Source organism: Chlamydotis macqueenii, chromosome 20 (genome assembly GCF_036417535.1).
Source record: "Chlamydotis macqueenii isolate bChlMac1 chromosome 20, bChlMac1.mat, whole genome shotgun sequence".
NCBI lineage: Eukaryota > Metazoa > Chordata > Aves > Otidiformes > Otididae > Chlamydotis > Chlamydotis macqueenii.
Genome location: NC_141575.1, coordinates 1,780,537 through 1,806,395, shown reverse-complemented (window position 1 = coordinate 1,806,395; position 25,859 = coordinate 1,780,537). Strand labels below are relative to the sequence as shown.

General features: G+C 39.0%; 1 protein-coding gene across 5 annotated transcripts in view; it reads right to left on the bottom strand.

Moving 5' to 3' along the window:
• Nucleotides 1-25,859, bottom strand: part of DENND1A (DENN domain containing 1A) — a 197,937-nt gene that overhangs the window by 123,844 nt on the left and 48,234 nt on the right. For all 5 annotated transcript variants that reach the window (XM_086763850.1, XM_086763854.1, XM_086763851.1 and 2 more), the window contains exons 4-5: nucleotides 19,889-19,938; nucleotides 14,101-14,220 (exon numbers count right to left, since the gene is read on the bottom strand). In XM_086763850.1, coding sequence (XP_086619976.1) covers nucleotides 14,101-14,220; nucleotides 19,889-19,938 — 170 coding nt within the window. The remainder of the gene's footprint in view (nucleotides 1-14,100; nucleotides 14,221-19,888; nucleotides 19,939-25,859) is intronic.

The following is a 25,859-nucleotide window of genomic DNA, read 5'->3' as shown; positions in this document are numbered from 1 at the left end:
ATCTAATCTCTGGTCTTAAACAATAGGATTTTTTTTCCTTTTTTTTTCTTTTTTTTTTTTTTTTAAGTTTTTTATTTTGGCAAGAATTAACAAGGGGGATTAAGGTGGGGAAAAAAAGACCAAAAATCATGCATGGAATATTATAAGTGACAGCTCAAATCCTAACTGGTCGACCTTTCTTCTTCAACCCATGAATCAATGACGCATCTTTTACCTGCCCACCCTTACCTCTAGCTCTTTCCTAAAACCATGAGGAGGGATTAATTTCTCCCTTCTGTACATATTCATCATACTATTCATTTTACCCTTTACTTTTACTATTAAAAATAATAATAAAAACAATGAATTAATAACGAGAAGTTTCCAACAGGAATGCTCTGTTATACTATAGCAGTGCTCTGCAGTCAACATCCTCGTGCCTCTGACCGCACTTTCATGAATGCGACATCCATGAACTCCGATCCCCAATTTTACTGCTGCTATGATTAAAAGCAGCAGGCAGCAGCCCAGGATGAAACCAGAACAAAGGCCTGTCAGCAGAGAAGCCACTCTCAGTAAGAGCCCTGCATTAGTTTATACGGTCAACAGCTTCAGGAAATGTCCGGAGCAACTCAAAGCTGTGGTAAGCTCAGTCTGGGACAGCAGAGGTTTCTTTCCCTCACCCCTGCGCATCTCGTTATGGTTTTCAGAGTCAGCAAGTGAAAATTTCTATTAAAAGGAAAAATAAAAAAACCACAAGACAGCACCCCTTTCCCCCAAGGGAACTATTTAGAGTTCTAAGTTCTAATGTCTGACGCTTGGTATTGTTGCAATAATGCTTCATTAATTAATTGTCAAGTGTTTAAATATACAGCACAGACTACTTGTGCCTTGGACTCCACAGGCGAGACAGTAACACCTTTAACTTAGAACAACTGCCTAGGTTGCAAGCAGGTTTCCTTATAGCTAACGAAGTGAAACACACCTTCAGGGGATTCATCCAGCCTCTCGGGCTCGTAGTCGGGGCGAATGTGAATCACACTCTGGAGCCTTCTTCTACTGCAATCAGTTTCTAATCTTCCTGTAAATAGTACGACCAACATGATCTGTGAAAGTCTGTGTGTGACTTGTTGTCACCTTTGGAAAAAATCATGACTCTTCTACATTCCCACGCATTCGTAGATGAAGGTGTAAACTCTGCACATTGAAAGGCTTGCAACTGCTACAACTTGTGGAGCTGTACAAGCCAGTTCAGAATTTTTCTTTAAGGATATAAACTTTACAAGTTTTTAGGATAATTGTAATCAGAGCAAGAATTCTGCTTTGACCAGAATTGAGAGCTGACAAACAGCCCAGACGTGGAAGCAGCTCATTCTGGAAAGCATTAGCCTGTGCCCGCAGGTCTGAGAGCCTGGGACCCATCACCTCCCCACTAACGTCAGCAGAACGCAAGTTCCCCAAATCCGTTGGTACACGCCGTAAAGCGTTTCCATACTCCCCGTCCTCTCCCTGTCCTCCCTATCACCGCTCTGTGGTCCCTTGCTCTCGCGCGGCTCCTGCCACCGCAGTGTGGCTGCGCCCTGGCAGTACGCACGTGCAAGAGATGTGCGCGAGGAAGCCCACACTGAGAGCTTCCGTTCCTGCTCAGCACCAATAGAAAGCAAGAAGTAGCAAGAAGGGAAACACGTTAAGAGTTTAACTGAAATGCACATTCCTCTATTGCGTAACTTTGCACTTGAGAACTACAGTGCTTTTTCATCACCGCACTGTTGCAGCAGTGCTTTAGAACAAACGTCCTCCAGCTACCCAGCGGCAGCGACCATGGGCGCAGGTTCTAGAGTGCGATTTGGAAGCATTTTACTATTACGCTCCTCATAACTCAAACTCTGTTTTGTGTCTGTCTTTATAGGTCATTGTTGGCCAGATGGAAAATATTAAGGAAAAAGGATTGCAACTAAATCAATTGGCTGTAGTCTGCTGCCAAAAGGCCCCAGGCTAACGACAAGCAGATTTGCGAGCAGGCTCTGCTCCGGCACAATTGCAGCTCTGGCACATCCTTTGCCCTGCTGAACAGCAGGAGGGCACGGGGCCAGCTGAGAGCGGCTACTGTGCCAAACAGACTGTGCAGGTCTTACTGCTTGAATGCTTCCACAGAAAAGGAGAATCGATGGGACTCTTTTGTAAACAACTCCCTGTACTTTCGGGCTGCTACTCACTTCAGAAGTGGTATAACTTCATCCCACTGCAAAATTAATGCAAGTACACAGCTCAGACTTGCTACCAAAATCAACATGTAGAGAAACAAATATCAGTGTGAAAGGGTAACACCTAAACTTTCAACTAAGAACAATGATGTATATACACACATATATAGCAAAAATCAAAATCAAAACATCTTTTCGCTAATGCCAAGCACCGTCTAGGAACAATTAAAAAATGACCAAACAGTAGTCAAACACAGTATTCATATTAACAATTTTCCGCAACTTTTTACAAGCAAAAAGATACTTAAATTTATTGAAAACCTGACTTTTAATGTTTTTTTTTTCTAATATATATTACCCAGGAGATACCCTTTTTATCGTACAGCTCACATATGCAGTTACCATTCAGCAGGTCCAGTTTACCTAGGAAGTTCAGTGGGAAAAAGGTGTTTTGGTAACATTAACCAACCAACCTCCTAGGCATTCAGCAGTTTATTCCAGACACCCCGGTGTGCTGTACCTGCCCTCACCGGATCAGATCAGGTACGGCTGAACTGATTTTCCTATGGCACGTTATCCACAGCTGGGGGGAGGGAGAGGAGCAGGCTGCTTGGAGCTAACACTTAGAGCATTTAATAATAGTAGGATTTATTTTTCTTTTTGCATTCAACACCAAACTACATAAATAATTTCTGTTTCCAGTGAATAGTAGCAGAAAAAACGATGGAAACAGAAGGGAACCTCTGTTTCCAACACCATCACCAGCTGATCACGTACAGTAAAGCACCTGCAGCAAAGACGTCACATCCCCTCTCCATCCATAAGGCACGTGTCACAGCAAACAGCAAACTCGAACGGAGGGATGCATGACAATGCAGAATAACAGCCAAGAATGGAAATACTGGATCTCTCAATTCATTTAAAAGCAATGTAACCAGAGTCCTTCCGTTGCCCAGAAAGAAGTTTTTCTCTTTCAGAGCATTTGTCATCCCAGAAAAATCCAGAGTTCAGAACTTGTAATGTCTTCTGCCTTCCCTACATCTTCTTCCTATTGTATTTCATATTCACTTTTTAATTCACTTACATTGACAACATCAGACAATTTGCAGCTATGACTCCAGGACCCAGCACAAATCAGTAACATTTTGGAAATGTACGTAAAAGTGGGGGGGGAAAGGGGGAGGGGAAGACTGGAAAAAGGAAAAACAATACCTTTTTATGGATTTATTCTGCTACTATGAAGAAGTACATAGATAGACTTTAAGCATGCTATAGTATACTTAAGAACACCGCAGCCTAGAAACAGAACCCTTACCGCAGCCCCGTCCGTTTCTCTGAGCCACGCCTGCAGCCTGCCACTGCTGTGTCTGTGGTTATGAGGTGTGCGGATTAGCAAGGTTCTACCGTATTTAAGTTTCAATAAAAATATTTAAACCAATTCAACCATGCTTTAAAACTTCAAGCTCAGCTAGCAAAGCCTTTACCTAACCTACTGACACCACGACGAAAACTCCAAAGCTTTTCACTCAGTGTCATTTAATATATTCCCTCTTGACTTGGTATTTATCAACTACATCTAGCTGAAAATAAGAATTCATTATTTATGAGTTCAGTGGAATCGACTCCTTTCCATGTCGGTCTTAAAACTCAAAACCTCACAACCTATTTCTATAGCTAAAAATATGATGTTGCATACAATTTCAAAGAAAAACACAATGATGAGGAAATACTGTGCACACTTTCACATATTAATAAACAGAAAATACAAGCCTCATATAGAATCAGCTGGATTCTTTAAGACTTGGGTTTGTGACATTGCTCCTTAGACAGACATTTATATATGAAAATATGTAAAAACTCTTGTAGTTTTGCACACCTACACACAGATGAATGCACATTCTTACAAAACACATACACAGGACATTGATCATGAATGAGCACAACTATTATTAATGATGTAAATAAGAGGGCCAAGGAAAACTAGGAATAAACTTCAATGGAAGCTTTCTAGTGATGAGACAGAAAGATGTATTATCATATGCTTTTAATTTTTCAAGACTATTTTAAAAATTGTATTTTATTCAGTGTTGCAGAGAATATAGTTTCAGAAAGCTAATATAACTTGACAGACACTTCAAAATTTATTTAAAGATACTTGAGCAACATCAGATACCAAGACAACCTTACAGGCTTTCTGAAATAAGTTTCTAGAGTCTAAAAAAATTTTAATGGCAGCGATTAAAACAGAAGACAAACAAGCAGATGTAATACAAGATTTTATCCCTCTTTTCCTGGAAGGGTATTTTAAAATAGCTCATCTCTGTCTTGTAAAACTTGTAAGGACAATGAAGAAAAACCACAGGAAGTTTGGAAAAATGATACTGGAAACAGTGTATCAGAAAGAAGAAACAGAAAGCAGATAGCTAAATTTAATTGATGTCAAGCTCTCTTGTCACTAGGTTCATCACTTTTCCATATATATTCTGACAAGCAACCGAAAATAAAAGCCAGTGTCTGTTTAAGCAAATCAGCAGGGGTAAAAACCCTAAACTTTTAAGATGTAAACTGTTTTATAAACATGTCAAGTTAGAGCAAAATGCCTGCAACAACAGGAGACCCCTTCCACCCCTGCACACCACGCTCACGGCTCCTCACATTTTCTAAGCCACTTCAGATCCATTTCCTGCTGTACGCAGAGAAGGAAGTTGAACTGGTTTGCTACAGTCAAGGCCTGTAAGAAACTACAGTAAATCCTCATAAAATATAGTCTGGACTTTTTTCTTATTTAATTAGACAGAAATATTTTTCTGTGTCCACTCAGAAGTCTAACAGCAAAAAGGCGAAATGGAAGAAATCAGGCTAAAGAGATAGAGAGATAAAAAGGGTTGGTTTTTTTGTTTTTTAAAGGATCTCTCTGCTCTGGGGTTATGTATAGTCATTGCTTACAGGCTAGACTTATAATTACAATTTAAATTAGCAAGAGATATTGTTCCTCTGTTGCAGGCAAGTCTAGTTTCATTATCAGTTTTCTTCTTTCAAAAAAGCAGATTATATGTAAACTTTTTTAAAAAAGCTATTATAAAATGACATCAATGGATAAACTATTAATCTCAGGCAGTCTACAACGAACTAAGTGCAACCTAACCTTACCAAGAAAAAGCACCAAAGCCTCTTTGACTCAGCTTGCCGGAAGAGAAGCGCTGAAGGGAACGGCCAGGAGACTGCGCGATCATTGCACCCGGCCCAAAGGAGAGCTGGCGCAGAACTCTGCCGTGCTGGTACCACGCTGCTCTCTGCGCTGGTTCCCTTCTCCGTCCTCCAGTTCCCTCCAAGATGTTAAAATTAACGTTTCAGTTGTCTGCTTACATCAATGGTAAGACTGGGAAGGGGCGAGGGGGACACGACACAAACAAACAAACACCCACCACTCAGTAATCGGTCTGCTTTGAATCAATGCCTGTGAGCAGCAACCAGGCAAAAATAAAAAAAAAAGCCCACGTACAGCCCACAGGTGGGAAATGGCAAAAGCTTAAACCAGAGTTCAGAGTTGCCTCTCCCTCAAACCAGCACGCAGCCAGACAGAGGGCACTTTTTAAAATGTGCAGTAACTTTAAATCAAAGTAGTCCAACTACTTTCTTACTAGGCTCCAAACAGACTTGCTATTAATTCACGTTTATGTCTACAAAGCAAAAACACAAAGCATGAAGAAACTAAGTCAGGTAAGAATTTTTAGTTACCAAGAACTCTAAGGCTCAGCCTTCCCAAATATCAGACTACTACCAAATACATTAAATAATTTGCCATTATGTGGTAGTCTGTATACCCTACAGAAGAAAATTGCTATTAACACTAGTTCAAAGCATGCATTACAAATCTGCACTTTTTTAATGTTCTGCACTTTCATCCAGAAATGAGATGTCCTTCCTTATTCATCTGCAAATACTCCTTCACAATAGCTACAGAACAGTTTAGAACAACAGCAACAAAAAAAAAAAAAAACAGATCAATCATTTTAATTAAAGTATTTAATAATTCCCATAGGTTATTAAATATTTTCTATAGGCTTAAGCTTTTATTGAGCTGAATTACTCCAACCCAACCCACCAACATGAACAAAATGCTCTCCACTATACGCAGGAAGGCCAAGACAATTCTGGAAAAGAGAGTGGAATACAGTGAAACTCAAATTATTCAGTTGACGAGGAACTAGTTCAGCAGGAAATCCAACTCTCTGAGGCTACAAAAACCACACAACTCTAAGAGGATGCCAAGGCTAAGAAAAGGGCAAGAACCTTATGCCTTCAATGGAAAAGGATGGCTACAGGGGGGAAGCAGCTTCCAATTTCTTCCATTGGCCCTCCCCTCCATCCCTAGAAAACATCATCATTACTGGTTAACGTGGCACTGTCCTTGGGAGAAGCAGGGTCAATTCACTCCCGTGCATCTCCTGTTTTCTTCTTTAAAAAAAATCCCATGGAAGATATTTCAAAAGATGTATCAGCCTTACATAGCATGCACTTTTACAAAATCAAGCCCTTAAGCAATACCTGAACCAAAACCGTAATATTTGAGCGTTTTACCAGGGCAGTTTGTTCAAAGGATATTGGCTCAATGGGACTTTACCTCGCAGTAAAGAAACAGCATCAAGTTTCACTGTAAATCAATTAAGGATATCTCATCTGCTCAATGATTCTTCATGACAATTACTTTGTTTTACACAGTTCTTTTCCACTTAAAAATCAATCAACATTTGTATCCTGCTTCCCGCATCCCATTTTGTACCTCCTATCATCACCAGATCCACGCAGCAGTAACATAGCGTACTGATGTGGCGGTACACACACCTTGCGTCAGAAGTACGGCTTAAGTCACGCGAGCCTTCGTGCGCGCCAGATAAAGAACCACAGAATCAGCTGAAGATACACAAACACTACTAAGTGGAAAAAAACTTCTAAAGAAGTGAGTGCACAAGAAGGAGGTTTTGTAAATTTAATCCTTTTATAGTGGAATAATCAGATTTTTAAGTATGATAGAGCCACATTAAAAAAAAAAGTCAAAATTCTAAAATCAGAATGTCTCCTCTCCCCCCCCCCCCCCCAAGCGTAAATATTTTTCTGGGCCTTTTGCTCAAATCCATGAAAAGGGAAAATTCTAGAAGACAACAGGACAATTATTTTAAAACAAAAACCACAAGAAATATTTAATTTTCTCCGCCCAGATGACTGAAGGATTTGTGGAACTAGAAGCGGTGCTCAAGGACTGGGATTTTCTGCTGTCCATCGGAAGGTATCACCGCAGCCGCGTTCCGCCCCGGCGGCACGCACACAAGCAGCGGCGCGCAGGCCCGCAGAGCTGTTTGTCCCCTACGCACCAGTGCCCTGCCAGTTGGCAAGCCCGAGCCAGGAAGCTGTCCATTCCAATCAAGCTTCGGCGATGCAGTCCTATTAAAGAAGTCTTGCTGGTTAAGGGGCGTCCACTGTTTCCAAAGCATGGGAAAAAAAAAAAAGGGGGGAAGAAAAAAAAAAAAGAAAAAAAAAAGGGCTCTGCTTTCCTTAGATTTGAGCTGGCAACTTTCACTGACTAGAGTTTTCAAGGAGCCATGAATGAGCTGAACAAAGGAGTTCTGTGGCTAGTTTCTGGCTGAAATCCATGTCAACAGTTTTGGAGGTCACAGGTCACACTAACTAACATTTATTCCCAGCAGACCCTGCTCTAAACACAAGCTGTAAGTAGTACAAATTTGGAATTTTTCTGTAATCCCTTGAGATATTCCTGATCCTTCCACATGTTTCTGCTCAATTAAAAACAATTCTCACTTTGCACCACAAGAGAGGCCCCTGCTCAGAAATCTTATTCTGTCCTCAGAATAAATGGACAAAGACTGCAATCAAAGGAAGGGAAGGGGGGAGGAGAGGAACTCACAACAAATCACACCAAAAACCTCAAATAACTCCATACAGAATCACATTCAGTTAGTTACATTTTCTGCCATCTGTCACAAACTATTATAGATTCATTTCTTTTTATCTCGGAGAAAGAGCGGTGCGGAGCTTAGCTATTTTGGCTGAAAGGGATTTCCACACAAATGTTTCTGCATTTCACTTCAGAAGAATGATTTTCATTTTGGGCACAAAAGCTGAATACCCACTGAAAACTTCAAATTAAGTAAAATTGAAATCAGAGTTGCACATGTTATAGCACCTTCTTAAATCGGTAACTTTGCCCAATAAGTTTGTGAACCAAAGCACTACTACATGACGTTTTACCTTTTTTTTTTTTTTTAACTTTAACAAAACTTGGAGCAAGGCAAGAACCTTTTACTTATTACTGCTCCTTCAAGCAGTTTGAAATAGGTGCTATAGCTCATAGCTTAACAGATAAAACAGAAATTGTACGAGTCAGTATTTTTAAAAAAAAAAAATGCAAGGTACCTATTGCACGGTTACAGGAATGAGAGAGCTCTTGCCCGCCAAGCCCAGTTACTTCAGCAGACTCCGGACAGGGACATCCCAGGCCTCCGGGGCAACACACGCTGCCCAGTCCCACACAGCTCTCCAGTGCGGCCACAGCAGCGCAGTCACCACCGGCATCACACGCATGCACCAATGACCACGATCTCTTCTCAGGAGGTTTGTACCATTATTGCTGGAGCCCTTTTCGATAGGAATGGGAAAACCAGCACACAGGTCACCTCTGAGGGGTAAACCGTTGTGTATGGGCTGGTAACATTTACCTAGCATCTCACCAAGTTGTTCTTATAATAGCTGGGAAAAATAAATTTTACTCATTAATTACAGCATTAAATTCACCAAAATCACATTTCTGGAGAAACGGCGGTTAACAAGGCAACATATTTATCTGCATAGACAGATCTACTTAAAAGGAAAGTTCAGTTAAATCGATACAAAAATATTACTTCTCAGTTAAACTATTAAATTTATTTTTTAAACTCAAATATGCATTGCCATAAGAGAAGTACACTTCTAATACTCAGGTCAATTTGGTGAGCATGATCTTATCTGTACAAAAAAAAATAGCACTACTCAGGTCACCATTTTGTTATGTTAGGCAGCCTGAAATCATTACACTGACTTACACATTTAAACCAGTTCATGCATTTAAATAGGTTCCCATACACTCAACATTGCCATTATTTTTCATTTAAAAGCACTGTGTTTCATAAACATACAACTTATTTTCAATTTTAAATAGTCAGAGTACAAAACAAACAGACATTCGAAGAAATTACCAGATCCTGTCAGTTTATAACCTGAAGAATTTTTCAAGCATCAGTAACTGGGTCCTTACATTGAATTCTGGAAATATTTCAGAAGACAAAAGATAAAAATATTTTTTAAAAATACACTTGTTAGTTTTATTATACAAACATTCTGCAATAACGTTATCAAAACAAGCATTCGGACTGAGTTAACAACATTTTTTACATTCCTAAAGCAGAACTTTTTCTTCCTTCGTTATTTTAGAGAAAGATAAAGTTGTCAGGCATTTAAAACTCTACAACATATAAAAGTCAGAAAGACAAAAAACCCAGCTACAATGAAAACTGATATGGACTTAAATAATGTCTTCATACAAGATCTTTATCTCTCTCTCTGATGGGAGAAAGGAAAAAAAAAAAAGAGGATTTAATGTTTCAATGTCTCTGTAGAATTCAGAATTTTGTATTTCAGCAGCCCCTTCGTAGGTTTAGGTACCTGTCTTCACCTATCCTCAGACCATTAGAAAGAGCACAAGTGGAAGCACCACGCTTACACTAACTGCAGCAGCGCGCTTTAACTCTGTCCCCCCACGAGCAGACCGCACACAAGTGTTCACCCACTTCAGCTCTGAGAAACCAGACTGGAAAATAAAATACTCCTTTCAGTATACACTTACTGACACTAACACAAACTGGTTTACGCATTACTTTCCCATTAGAGTGCTGAAACCCATCCCTGCGCCTCTGAGGAGCTCTAGACTGCAGCAATGAGCCGAAGAGGCGAACACAGCCGAGCCACCAACAGCTCCACAGCCTAACCAGCAGACTGGCTGCTGGAGGACTTGGTACAGCCAGAGCTGGTAGCAATCTGAAAAGATCAGTAAGCTAGGAAGGAGATCCAACACCAGCATAATGAGGAAATTAAAATCAAGAGCCTCAGCATGGAAAATTCTTCAGAATCAGAAAGCATCTCTATGCTTTAAGAATACACAAAAGCAGAAAGATAAACCCATAGTGTTATTTTATTTCTTATCACTGAGATCGTATCAGTAGATCAGTATGTTTACACCATCTCTCAGTACACTGTAATTAGCAAGAAATAGCAATCAAGAACAAATTCTGAACCTCTTCGGCATCTTCCAGACTCTTTTGCCCTAATGAAAGGGCATTACCTCTCTACATACATAGAAGACTTAGAAAAGATGAGAAACAAGAGTCTAGAGAACCAGAACAAAACGAGGGGACACGCCTGATCAAGTTGAAGATGATGTCTCAGAAGAGTGAGCAACAGCAGTTTGGGAATGTCTCCACACCTTTTAAATTATTTTATTTTTTTTTAAATAGAAGACTACAGCTCTTCAGTAAATTCAGATCTATATTGTTCACCCTCAAAAGACCACACCAAATCTGATGCAAAGTTAGATTAAAGCAAACCTCTAGAAACAGAAAAAAGATTCATCACCTTAATGCATATCCAATAGGATTTATTTTATTTCAGTCAAAATCCTGAAGTCCTTAAATGAAGTCTTAGAAAAAAAATACCTTTAAGTATGGAAATTTTTCTAGCATATTAAAATTACCAAATCAGAATTTGATGACTTGGACATCAGGTCTCAACTTACTATGCATTCATCATTCGAAAAAGAAGAATTATAAAATGTATTTTAACTTTTGTAACATATTGCATTGAAAAAGGTAGTCCAGAATTCCAAGTTACCCAGAGGATTTTGATGTGTGGTATGTAAGCTTGTGGGGTTTTTAAACTCGCGTCACTGTTAGAACCTCCAAGACCCCACCAGACCATCTGGGACACTTGTTCTGTGCTTTTGTCCGCCCTCTGCTGTCTGAAATGCAGAAAGTCACCGGTGCCACAGAGCCCTCTACACCTCTGTGGTACATACAGTATTTGACCAGTGTAGTTTCACTATTAGCTAGAAATCAAGAAAAGAAAAAAGGAAACAGGATAAGAGAGACAGACTCAGTGATTCTACATTAAAAGAAAGTCACAGAACACTTAGAAGATGCAGTTTTTAAACTTCATAATAATTTCCATAAATCTGTGGGACACTATCCACCACAGAAACGAACTACGAAAGCTTTCTTGAAGGTAGATTTCTAAGTAGCACTGGTTAAAATAACCAAAAGAGTTACTCTGTAAAAACAAATTGCCTTTCTGCTGGCCACAGGAGCTACATCCATGTGGACAACTTTCCTGCTGTTGAACTCCAAGAACTGCCTTACTGCACTTTGCATCCACATGAAAAAGTCTCTGTGTCACTTTAATACTCAAACTCCAGACCTTGACTTCTGGCCTTCCGAGTACCTTCTCAGCTGTAAACTCTCCTTCCAGACCTCTGCAGAAATGTTTTAAAGCACCAGCTGAGTGAAAAGAATTTCCTTTTTCTCCTGTTCATCTTCAATAGAGTAACTAAACATGTGATGATTTTCCACCTCCAAACCTTTTTATCATGGTCAGACCCATAAAATCTCTGACTGATAAGCAGGTGAATGTCATCTCTATAAACAATATCACTTAGTTCTTATACCGTCATTGAGTGTACCAAGGAATACTTGAAGATTACTACCATCCAGCCTGTAATTTAAAAACAAACAAACATTCTTTCCATCCCCCTTTGCTTTTTTGTATCACTCTCACATTCTCCAGCATGTTTTAATCCATCCGATTACCACGCAGCATCCTTTAATTCATAGAGGACACTGAGCAGATTTGCATCGGCAATGAATGGGTGCTGCAGTCCTGGGAACAGAGCGAGTAAATCTGTGCAATGTTCTTTATTATCCTCTAAAACTTACATTCACTCATATTAATGATGAGCTTCCATTTTCTCATTAGTCTACAGGAGAAAGAAGCAATAGGAATGAAGCTAAGAATCCCAATTCATCCAGTGCTGTAACTGCACTGAAATTCTTTTTTTTTTTTTTTTTTTTTGGTTGTGAGTTGAAGCAGAAGGCATTTAACTACAACATAACTCCTCCATTTCTTCTTGGCATTCGCTCAACATAAGGGAGCTGACAGCAAAGAACTCTTATCCAGGAGAGATCAAGAAGGGACTCATACTACTCCTCATTCAGATTTTCTTTTTAAACTGTGTTTCCCCTTTAATTCGTCAATAATCAGGACAAGCTACCTTATGTAACCAGACACTTCCCACATGAGAGTGAATCGGCATCCCAGCTACGCAGGGCAGCAGCTACAGGGAAACAGCCAGGGTAACACCTCCCTGACCTCAGGACATGGTCCGTTCTGCTGGATCGCCAGAGCTAACGGCTGAAATTTCTACTAGAGAAAAGAAAGAATGATGGAAGATACTAAGAAAACACCTGTCGCCCTGCCTCCCACACAATCAATTAGTAATTTTGGTAGATTTCACAATAATTTCTCAAAATAGTAAGCTTCTTCAATGAAGGCCTAGTTAGCAGGTAACTGCCCTCAGTATAATGCTGAAGTACAAGGTGACAAACATCGGGAACCTTCCGGGAACCTTCACCAGCCTAGTGCCAGCACAAATGGCACAGACAATCATTTTAAATGCATCCATCCGAAATCTACTCTATGGCATTGCTGTACACAACCCAACGAAGTGAGAAGTGTCCTTGCACTTGACGGGTGCTCTTGTATTTTGCAACCTTGTCCCTGAAATTCTCCAGAGAGGTCACATCAAACAACATATATATATACAGTGTCCCACTCTGTCACGTGCACCACACAGTACTCATAGGATGAAGACAAGTTCTTCTTGTTCTTCCCTGTATTTACTTACACGGAAAGCAAGCCAGAGACAACTGAGACAGATGTCTCCATCTGCTCACAGAGGAAACTGTCCTCACTTGTGATTGCTTGAGCAATCCTTCAGTCACCTAGGCTGCTCACACAGTTAACTCTGCACTACCTTTACCTGGGCCATTGCTCCAAAACTTCCAATCTCCCATGAACATGGAAAAAGCAGAAAGCAGAAGAGAGACCATTGTTAAATTTGTTTAAAACAAGACAGGCTGGATCTCATGTGTAAATCTTCAGTCCACAGAAGTTCTTAATGGAACTAATATATTAGTAGATATTAAAACTGAGTTTACTTGCATAATTTCTTGCTGCAAACGTAAACAGAAAACTACACACCGTATTCCAACACGTTTGTGGGAAGTCATCAAAAACTACTCAGAGTCTCTTTGCCCATTTTGCATGAAACACATCGTTTCCAACTTCCACCAACAGTCTTTATTATGACAAACTTCACAAAACCCTGAGCAGGACTGAGTAAAGCTCATACATACAAGCTTTTAGGATGTGGAAAGCATCAGTTACATTCTCTCAGTTACCAACAGCTGCTTTGTTAATAAAACTTGCATATACAAATGTCCACAAAACGTCTTAACAGGATCAGTTGTGACAGCTAAAGATAACAGCTGCCATCGTGCTATGTCATATCAAATTACTGCAAAGAGACTTTTTTTTTTCCCACATTGTTAACACAAGAACATTAACTACAAACAAACACAGTTATCTGCAGAGGAACTCAAAGTGCAAGACACTGTGCATCACTTCTGCAGAAGAGCAGTGACTTTGAGGACCAGATAGGAAAATAATTTTGAACAGCTGGAAACTATAATTGCAGTGTAACACAGCAGAGTCAAGCACTGCTTCCTAGAGTCAGCCAAAAGCCAAGCCACAGACCTACCTTAAGATACAGAAGCAGCTCTTGGCTCCAGAAGATAAGCGACAGAATCCAAACCTCTGTTTGCTGTCAATGTCTGTAAGCACAAACGTAAAGTTCTGCCCGACTTGGTTAACTGCATGGCTGAAAATAAAGAGAGTAAAAGGAAAAAATTAATGGTGAGCTAACTCTGTGTCAAAAGCATGCAGTCTAAGTCATTGAACCTGTAACAGTTTCTCTTTCAACAGGAGTTTTTTTGAGAAATTAACTTTGAGAGTACACACTCTCTAGAAACTTAGATATGACAGTTGCTTGGTGAGGGAGGAGGAGTTTGAGTTTGGGGTTTTTTTTCCATTTTTTAAGTGTGGAAGTATAATAAAAATGCATGTATCTGTAAACGAAAATGGTTGTGACTATCAACCCTCTTCAATGGAGTACACACTGTACCCACCACCCCACGTTCTCCCAGATAATCCAAAATATTTGTTACTCTTCATTTGAGAACTGGTTTACTCCAAGAGCAAGACAATGGTTAATAGCACTCTAAGCTTCTTCAGCACTTGGATACTGGCTTGTAGAAGCTTTATTATCAATCTGTCAATTCAGAAGTACACTGTGGTAAAGCCAGACATGACTATAAAAATAATTTTGTAGGACTTTTATATTATTTTTCAAAATTAAGAGTCATTTGCTTCATCTGTAAGATCTTAACAACTCTTCAAGAACAGCACCAGTGAACTAATAACATTCTTAGATGTTGGCTCCCACTCACACCACACTGGAAAGTATCACTGTAGGAAAATATGCGCACATTGGAAAAACCGAGTTTTGGAAAACAAAACAAAGCACCACAGCAAACAACCACCACCAAACAAAAAAAACCAAACCCACAAACAACACAAAAAACCAAGAACCAAACCACGCAAACAAACAAAATCCCCCAAACCGCCAGCATTTAAAAATTCATGTATTTAAAAATACTATAATTCACATTCATATCTTACCACCAATAGGTGATGCTCAGAACAGTAAGGTAAGATCAAAATGAGATGCTTTACATTTAAAGCATGGCACTTTCTGAATGCTGTTTATTAACAAAATGAAAGACATTCTTGAGTTATTACATTTGTCTGAAGTTAATTATTGTTTGTGTGCAGTGGTGGCAGATTCCACATGAACCAAGTCCAATTCACCTCCCAGTTTGCAGCGATGTAGTTTTACATTTCATGGTGAACACAATTATTAGAGGACTTTTAATTCCAATTTTAGATCTATTTGAGACCTCACAATGATATGAAATTAGCACTCAGTTCAGGTTATGTTCTAGTTGATTTTACGTTTACTGAGAACTGAGAAAACTGACCAGCGTTTACGTGTGTATCTGCTCTAGGCAGTCCTACCAACAGCAACAAAAAAGCCCTTTAAATTCAAGGCCATTTAACCAACAGTCACAAGCCTTAAAAGTGAGCGAATATTCTCTTCTATGACGCCATAACAAGGCAATAAACAATTTATTTGGGAGATTATACAGTGTCTGGAGGAAAAAAAAAAAAAAAAAAGAAAAACAGACTTGCAGAAATAAAAGTTGGATCTGGATGGGAAAGATGTCACTGTCCAGCTTAGAGAGAAGAATCCTTCGGTGGATTCCTAACAGGGAAGGAAAAACACGCAGCGATGAAGTGCTCCAAACTCACAAATGAACAAAAAGACAGATCTTTAAAAGCATTTCAGTAGTCTGAGAATTAGACAGCTTAAGTACTATCATCCTACAGTTCTAAATGTCAGCAGAGCAACCATCTCCACAAACCATACTGAGCTGCTAGGGGGTACCCAGGCGTCCCGCACTGGTGACATGTTCTATCTGTAAAGCTCGGATGCAATGTTACTATGGTGATTTCAGTATAGTGTTTTAAAAGGGGATTATATGCTTAATTTTAACAAAGTTGAGAGCAGAGCATGTGTGAGAAATAGCATTCTAGCTGACAATTAAAATTATGGAACAGGGGGAAAAAATATGCTGCGTTTACAGCATGGAGAGGCTTGTTTATAAAACAATTGTGACAAGTTGGTAAGTTCCTCCAAAGCAAACCTAAAGATTCTTGTATTTATGTGATCTGCAGAAACTAAATATGTCTGATAGGTCTTGCTCAAGTTTCAGTTGTCAGCTCCTCACATGGAAGGATAAACTTCCCAACATAAAAAGTGCTCTTCCTAAGATCTTAATATCAATACTCACAATTTGTGAGTATTTTCAAATGGGAAGAAGGTCTATTTAGAGCCTGACGGGATGGAAGCACCATCCCTGTCACTAGCTGTATCTGACTAACACAAATTAACCGTGAAAGATGATCAGCAAAAGGTGATTCCAAAGTATGTGACCGAGGTGGTGCTGTTCACTCCAGCAGTTCTCAAACAGATTCTCTTGATCCTGCAGCCATAAGAGTAGAAAACTCATGGTCCACTGCCTAAAGGAAGGGACAACGAGTGTCTGGTGATTTTTGACCAGTGGCAACAATATATATAAAAAGAATCAATACAAAAGTAATTAAGAGTCTGTGTCAATGAGTGCCAAAACCTTCAGCACAGAAAACAAATCAGATATGCAGAAGATCTTGATTTGCCTCAAAATCTTGTTGTCCTGTCATCAAGTTGTGATCTGGCAGAGGCAATAATACACAGTCAGCTTTTGCCACCTGTTTCATAAAACACAGCTTTAGGTAGGTGAAGATCTAGGTCCTTTCTCAGCATTTGTTAAAGAAATATCACTGTTTAACATCAAAGTCAGACGAGCAAGGCTCAACCCACATCCCACTGAGTGCACTTCCTACCATCAAGATGTTTCCACTGAAAGCCTGGCATAACACTCACGTAAAACAGAACCCGACTACGTAAATTAAATTTCCCCAAGTAAAAGTCCTCACAAAGAGGGTATATATTGGGGATATGATTTGAAAACCTAAGTTCTGTGACTGATAATGCTACTTTAGGCTCTGACTTGGTGAAATGAAGAGTAGTGTCCATTCTTTAGTGACTATGCATGTCTGATCATTCATATCATTCGTACCAGTGTCTCTTCATCGTAATTCAAACTGATCATTTTTCCGCAGGTCCTGAAGAGACATCCTATGTAGAGTATTATTCCAACAGAAGGTATTATCTCATTTTCCTAAGTTATCTAAACAATGAGCCAGTATCTCCACTGGTAAAATTAAAACTAATAATTTTGAAACCTCTCAACATTGCAGAGAGAATCTAATACTAAAATTGGCATGGCTAACAACAAGGCAATCTAGTTAACTGGGAACAGTACCTAAGTATTTGAAAGGCCTTTACTGAAACTACTTCAGTGTTTCTCTCTCTTTTTGTTCAGAATGAACAAAAACATACATCAAAAATCATTCTGAGAACTAAGACTTACAGTAGCTGGAGATCTAATCCACCACACCACTTTTCAGGCCCATACAGGGGGATAAAATCCCACTAGAGAGTGCTAGTCAACTCTGTAAGACACGACTGTAAGGACCTTTCCGATACGTAACAGAAGACAGTTTCTTCTAGAAGCAATTTCCTTAGATCTCAAAGCGGAGAAGGGGTTTACTGGGAAGACTGATGGGAATATTAAAGCACAGTCTGAACCAATTTCATTACGAGGCCACCTGCGCACTGCTTTAAATAACTGCTTGAAATGCAATTTAAGAAATGTATAAATAAATACTCAGTAGTTGGTTAACAGTAAAGAGGGAAAGATCAACTAGTCTTCACCACTTGTTGAGTTCCAGAAATAGCCTCTAAGAACAGGTAATTCCATCAGTTCTACACTTGGAAGTAGCCAGGAGATGAAGAACACTTTGCACTTAAGATGCACTGAATTTTCTCTTTATCATGCTCACATTAAATTCATTTGCGTTCAGAGATACAAGACTGCTTACCTTCTTGCTGTAACTGGCAGGTTAATTCCCACACATAGTTCAAAGCTAAGTCAAATTTACATCAGAGAGGACCTCAACTATTTATTTTTGTATATATCCATGTATACACCTATGTACGAGTGCCTGCGTGTGTGTATTTTTGCATCAAGAAGAGAAGTAGCACGCACATCGCTTTTGGCTGCTGTATCCTTAACTCGGGACGCTCTCTACCTTTTGGAGTACCGAAAGTCCATTCTTGCTTCTAGATTATTAAGTATGCTATGGGTTACAGTCTCTCTTTTATGTTAAAAGTGGTTGGCTTACAGTCTTGTCACTGACAGTCTGTAATACTCGGTCAAAGAAGCGAATCCAGAAATGGGAATCGCTTTTCATTATGTTTTCATTTGCATCCCATATGGGTTTTCAGTATTCGTATCTTTGTAAATGTTATATTGCTGGGGAAAAATCAAGAAACAACAAAACAAACAAAATCCCTAGGTACAATAAACATACACATAGTAAGCATAAATATTTCTAGTAGGAACATACACATACGAAAAATACATATACGTACTTCCCACTCCCATCAGGAAAGGAAAAAGATGATCAGCAAAAGGTGATTCCAAATTTTAAGAAGTATTTGTGGCTTTTAAAGGTCACCTGAGTCAACAAGCACTGGTTAAGGAGCTCATGTTGACAGCCCAGGATATTCAAATTCTCTTTTTATGTACAAATGGGGTACAGCAGAGGCACTGGTAAGAATAGCTGTCTCCAGCAGCGCCTCACCAACGTCTCTCAGCTCTGATCTGCAGGAACCACCTGGAGGGTTGAAAGAACGCATTGTCTGCACGATCCAGTCAAGCTTCAGCTTCCTCCAGCCCCAGATTACTACTTCGGAGGAGAAAGCGTAGCAGTGGGTCTATTGCACAGAGTCTAACTCCAGAGAAGCACAGCGAGATTTCTCCTCCATTCACACAAAACAGGGAACAGTATCTCAAGATAACAAAGAAATACCAGCTGGTTTATGGGTGGGGGAAAAAATGAAAAAATTTAAAAATTGAACAATGGCTCAAACAAGAAGTGATCTTAGAAACGAACATTGATTTATAAAGAAAATCAATTTCCACTGTAAATATCACAGATTTCACTGAAATGATAAAAAGATTCCTAGCAGTTTAATCACAGCTAAGGTCAGTTTCATCGATCAAAACCATCAGTGTGTTAGCTGGCCTAAGAGAAGTGATCCTAACCAATTAATGCTCGTAGATGGTATGAACAGTGGTGCAACCTTTCAAAATTTCAATGCTTGTTCTTTTCTTGAAACCATCAAAATTAACTCACAGTAAAAGCAAAACTAAAAAAACAAAAAAAAGTTCTGGTGTTTACTAAATTACAATAATTAAATATTCTCAGTTTCTGCCAAATTGACTGTAATTTACTTTACATTTTTCCCCTCAAAATTAGAAACCACATTAAGTAGCCACCAAGTAAAGCACCAGCATTCCAGCAAGATCAAGAAGCCTTTAAATGTAAAGCACTTAATTCATTATTCTGCCCAAATTTTGCCAATTAAGAAATAAAATATACACACACACAAAGCTTTGATATTCATACACATATTTGACGATTGCTACCCAAGCGTTTTCACATCCAAGCATTATGTAGAAGTAAAGCAAAATGCACCCTTACTGCTGCCACTGAACAGCTCAAACTTTTAAAACTTTTTTTTTTGATGGTGCCCATAAAAACCCCAGGAAAAAGTGATTCTAAGACTATAATTTGCACTTGGGTGCTTTAAATCACAGTCAAGCAGACAGAGCATTAAGAATGGTATGGTTTTTATTTTCTACAGTGGTTTTATTGACAAGCTTATTTTCTTGTAAAGTTTGAAAAGCTAACACTACCTGTCCACATAGAAGGGGAAACAAAACTTGGTCAAAGTCTGTAGAACTTCCTGTGGAGAGAAAAAGAGATAATTTATACATCTATCGGGACCAATAAATCTAATATTAACCACATCACACAATTTCACAACTTTGCCCTGAAGAAATAAGAGACAGATGAAGAAATATGGGCTTTATCAATTACATGGAAGGAGTACCAGGCAGTCAATCATGTGAAATAATAAACATGATCAAACTTCATTAAAAATGAAAAATTAATCAAGATTCACACATGGGCAGGCAGCAGGAGCCATCCAGCAAGTCTCCAAAGAGTAGCAGGAGGTTGGGTTGTTGAGTGTTAACACCTCTCTAGGGACACTCTCTACCCTGACCATATGGATCAGAGTGAATAACACCAAACCACATGGGCCTGGCCTGGCAGGACCACTTCTGCTGGCACAGCTTTCGCTGTTACCTAGGAACAGAGGGCTGGGGGATTAGAGAGCACTTCCTAACATCAGCAAGATAAATAACAAAAGATAAAGCCAATAGGTCTCATAGCAGGAATGTTTAACGTTGCCTACTGCTACCAGAAAGAAAACGTGAGTCTTTAAAGACTGATTAAATAACGTGTATTAAAATTAATACAAATTGTTTAACCTACAATTTCCTAAATGTTGTAAAGCAGCACCAGAGATAAAGTTTTAATTACAGACTTTGCATGATCTCAAATAAAAAGCATATGAAAACTTAAAACATGATCAGCAGAGAAATGAATAATTTTCGACTTCACAACTTTAAACAAATACAGTCATTAAAGAGGCAAAACCAGAAAAATGCTAGTCCCAAAATAGTTATGTTCATAGACAAAAGCAATCCATTAACATCATATTGTTCTATAATATTCAAAACTTGGATTTTATAATCCACAAGCCACCACAAAGCTCTGCTCAGTCGGCAGACCTTCACTCCCAGCCAATTCATTGCTCGTTCTCCTTCACCCTTAAATATTTCAGGACCTGAAATGTAAACTATATTTCTCCTTTCAGCTAAAACAAGATGACCCGGAGTAAATGACACCACCTCTGACAAATTCAACGCTTTTCTGACCAATAGTAATAAATTATCATCAATAACTACATTGATGCTTCCCGCTTCATTTATTTCTAAAACCAACGCCATCACTTAACAAATAAACGACATCAATCTAATAACCTGGCCAATGAAGCAGAAAGCATATTGACTCCCCCACCAGAACACGTTCCTCCTACATAATTCAAATACGCCCATCTCCTTCTTAGCAATGGTTTCGGGCTCAACTGCTCAGACTCTTTTTGGAGGTTTCTTGACAACTAAAATGTGGCAAGTTCTTAAGATTTCAAGCAGAAATAGATAAGGAAACTTCGACTTCTTGACAGTTTATTGACACATTACTTAACAACCCCCTGTTTTTAAAGAACAAACAGGGAGCTATTGAAGAATGCCACGTAAAGCAAAGAAGTATCCTCCCTTCAATTTCTGCAGGAAAGGAGCTGCATCGGCTTCAGAGTAAACTCGGCAGAAATACGTAATTCGATACAAAATTATTCTTTGATAGTAAAGGCCTCATTAATGTGACTGGGTTCACCCTTGTGCAGAGCCTCCCGGACTTCCACCAGGACTGGCCGTCTGCTGAACCGCTCCGATTGCTTACGCACAAAACCTGCATCCTGACAAATGGGAACTAGTACACAGTTGTCTTTACCCGCAACAAAATCTCAATACATAAAATGTAAAAAAGCCAAAGCAAAACAAATAACAGAAACCCTCAAAAAAAAAAAAAAAAATCAACCACAACAGAATCTTAAAAGAATCAAATTTACAATCACAGGAGAGTAAAGTATCCATATTTTCATTGGCCTTATCAATACATATCACACTCAAAATAACAACTGTACATCTATTTTTCAGAAACAAAGCCATGTAGCTGCTACACAGAATTCTCAAATAAAAGTGTTAAAAGATAACAAGTCATCAGTCACCTCAAAATGGCAGAATATATTCTCTCCACTATTTCAATTATTGAAATAATTACTGTAACTGCAAGTAAAAACACTCACATAACAAACCACTGCAGCGTCTCACCAGCCCTGTGTTATCGTAGGGTAACAGTGTATTACTCAGAACTTACTTTGCACTTGATATCTATATATAGATATTTATATTTCTTGATATTTATAGCTTCCTAAACACAGAAAATCATATTTTCACTTGAAGAGGCAATGTATTGAACCTCTACCACTATATGTGGATTTTACAGTGATATTATCATGTGGCTTTTATACTGCTACTGGACATAATTTGCCACTTATTATACACCAATACTTATCTGCTTCGACTTACAACTAAAAAACTGAGACTAGTACAGGTTGACCATAGATTAATTTTTACATTTTAACTATTAAAAAAAAAAAAAAAAAAAGACATACAGAATTATCTTTTAGTTAGCAAAAACCGCTGATCTTTTGCATGCAAGAAATACAATTACTGGAGTACTATCCAATTTTTGCTCAATTTGCAAGCTTGTTACTATAAATGTAATGCTTTGCTTTTTTTTTTTCCCCCCCTTCCTTTAAATATGGCTCAGTTTGAAAGATTAGCAACGCCTACATAACACACAACTTCCTACAAGACCTTTTTAGGCGGTTGGTTACTTATGCCCTAGAAAAATCACCACTTCTTTACAATTTCAAACCAAAACCATAACAAAACCAAACCTAGCCTCCCTCCATGTCAGCACCTTATTGTCCCTTTCATGTTTTTACCTGACACAAAACATAGCAGCAGTATCAATAGCCTGTTTTCTTAGTTTATTCTCCCATGCCTGTTTTCTTAAACAAAAACCTACATAAATGCTTCTAAAGCAAAACACCCTAAAAAGAAGAAAAGGAAACCCCACCCCACAAACGCAAGCCCTCCAGGACACACAGCTGATAAGCGCAGGCGACGCGGTGGCTGAAGCCGGTGTCTCCAGGGTACCACATGCCGGTTTGCTGGATCAATCCCCAAGTTTATACTTGCACAAATCTTTCTACTTGCAGTTTGATTTTTAACATTTTAATGAGCAAAAAGTGCATCTATAGCAGCCAGTCACCACCGTTAAAGTGCAGGGCATGAACCGCGTCCCTCGAGGGGCCGGGCCCAGGCGCGTCACCGGTGGCTTTAGGACATCCACCACCTGGCTCCCCGTCCCAGGGCTCCGGCGCTTCTCATAATCAAAACACTGCTGACATTATAAACCCCACATGGGCTTTCTAAAATCCTTCCCAATCAATAAAGCCAGTACATAACTTATCGGAGACAACACAGAGCTCATTGATTAAGTTTGGTTTCAGTAGCAAAGTTTTCAAAATAAATGAGGCAGGAATACGGCGTTCAGCCCCTTTGTGTCACGGTGCGATTTATGAAGGTGAGGCAGCCTCTAAAAGGGTTTCCACCACGCACACACACTCCAGACGCTTGAAAAGCGTATGCCAAGTAAGGTCGTTAAATACACACAATACACACCGGGCTTACATCCCGAATTATCTATCTATTGAGATGAAATCATAAAGCAAGCTCAACATTGCTGAAAACTTTTGCATATTCACTTGTGAATTTAATATGCAAGCTGTATCCTAACTCAAGTCTTCTTTATTTTTAAACCTTTCACCGTATGCTCCCACTTCCAAGTTAATGGGAAAACATCAGAGCCTCTTAAATACACAGAATCACTTTATTTCTCTTGTTCAAATGAACATCGGTAACAAATATCCCATGCTGCAGCTACAGTTAAATAAAACTGCCCCAATAAAATGACACAGAAATCAATGGTCTCATGCAAGACTAGCCAACTGTTGGAAACAATCTGCTCTTAGAAAGACGCACAACGCAACAGATATTGAAAGTGGAACAAGTACTCCAAGTAGAAGTTGGAGAGAAAATAAATTAAAATACAGGCAGAGGTCTGTGACAAATGCTGAATGATTAAGGCAAGATATCCAAATATTAACGAGACAGAAGATCAACAGCACACCACAAAACCCAACGGCTGGGGGCCTGCATTGGAAGCCTACCGGGAAACCTGAGGCAAAACAAGATGGCGTTGGAAAGACTACCCAGAGTGCGGACACACCTATAGTTGTGGGTCACCAAGGGGCGGGGGGGGGCAAAAACCAACCCAAAAACCCCACAGCCATACTTCAGAGAGTACAAACATTTTCCAGGAGCATAATTCAAATATTACAAGAGAACGGAGCACTGCAAATAAGATTAGTCTTCCACGGAGAGAGGAGATGACTCGGTGATGAAAAAGATGGACGCTGTTTTATTTTCTTGACTTAAACCAGCGGTGAAGTGTAGGTGAGGTTGCTTTAAGTGAAATGCTAAACAGAGAGGGGGCAAATACAACCAGTTTTCATCTTATCCAGCTTGAAATACCATCTGAATCCATGAAACAAGTGTGAAATCCATCCTCTTCACGTGGAAGGACAGCAAGAGAGTTTCAAGAACTCATTAGCAGACTGGTGGAGGGAGGAGCTACTGGAGAGCGAGGAGGGTGAAGAGGAGAACAGTGGCAGCCAGCCTTACGGGATCCCGGGAAGAAAGAGCAGGTAACAGGATTCTGACTCGGCCAGCAAGCAACTACAGATGATTTTATTTCTGCTCAGAAACAATATCAAATTTAAACATGGCAAAAACGTTAATACAGCATAAAAGAGTGCTAAGACATTAAATGAAGCAAGATATTATCCAATTATTTCAAAATCTGGCTTGTATATTAATCTATCTTATAGCCACAAAACTGTAAGCTGCTGTTACATTTAATTCATCTATTTAAATAATTTTAAACTAACAATTAATTAAATAATCCACTGCAATGGAACAACAGGTTTAAGGACCCAAAATAGTTGCCAGTGCACCCAAATAACCAACTTCAACCTGACAACAACTCCGTTTAAAACCCAAAGGGTGGTGAAAGAAAAAGTACAGAACAATCCAAAACACTGTAAATTGTCAGCTGTGCCAAGTTGGTCAGAAATCAGTGTACATTTCCTAGGAACGGGAACACGTTTCTGCACAATAATAAGTGGCTCAGTAACAAGTTTTGCCATCTACTTTAAACATTTTAAACTACATAAAATGGACGGGAAAAGGTAGTAATGTTTCAAAATGTTATTTAAAGTCTATAATGTAATAAAGCAATGCCAGCACAAAAAATTCAGTCACTAACTCGAACACAGCTACGAGGAACAAACAGGGATCAGTACAACTTGCCTTTTGGAAATTTAAACTTTAATTTGTATTTATTATTAGTGCCAGCTTACATTATCTTACATCAATTATTCTCACCAATTAACAAACGCAATGTCATTATGTAGTTAAAAAAATCAGGAGAAGCATTTCAATTCAAGCAGCTTATAAAAACTAATTCTCAAATTAGAAAGGAAGCATCCTGCATGTAGAGGCCGGTGTGACACAGTCACACAAAAAGCTGACATTTTGGAAGACGACAAAGCAGAGAAAGCAAAGACCAAGAAACTTAGAAGTAAGATGTCTCTAGGTTTTAAAGATTTCTCTAGTTTTCAAAAAATTGATACAATACAGAGTCTTTTTTTTTAAAAAAAAAAAATCATTCTTCACTTAAAATATTTATGTCAAATTTCATCTTGCATTGATTTTATCAGAAAATCTTTTTACATCTTACAGCAGCACTGAACACTACTGATTTTTATAATGGTCAAATTATTTTTAGAATTCATTTTAATCAGTGCTTTAAAAGAAGATTCTCCCCCCAAAAAACCCAGGAGCATAATTTGCTCTGTAGCATTAATTTAAGTTATCTTAATTTAGTTTTATCACTAATTTTTTTAATTTCTACTAGTATTCCAATACAACTTTATAGCACTAGTTCATCCATTTGCTTCGTGTTCTAAAAATCCATTAGCTCTTTTTGAGCAAGTACAAAGCTTGA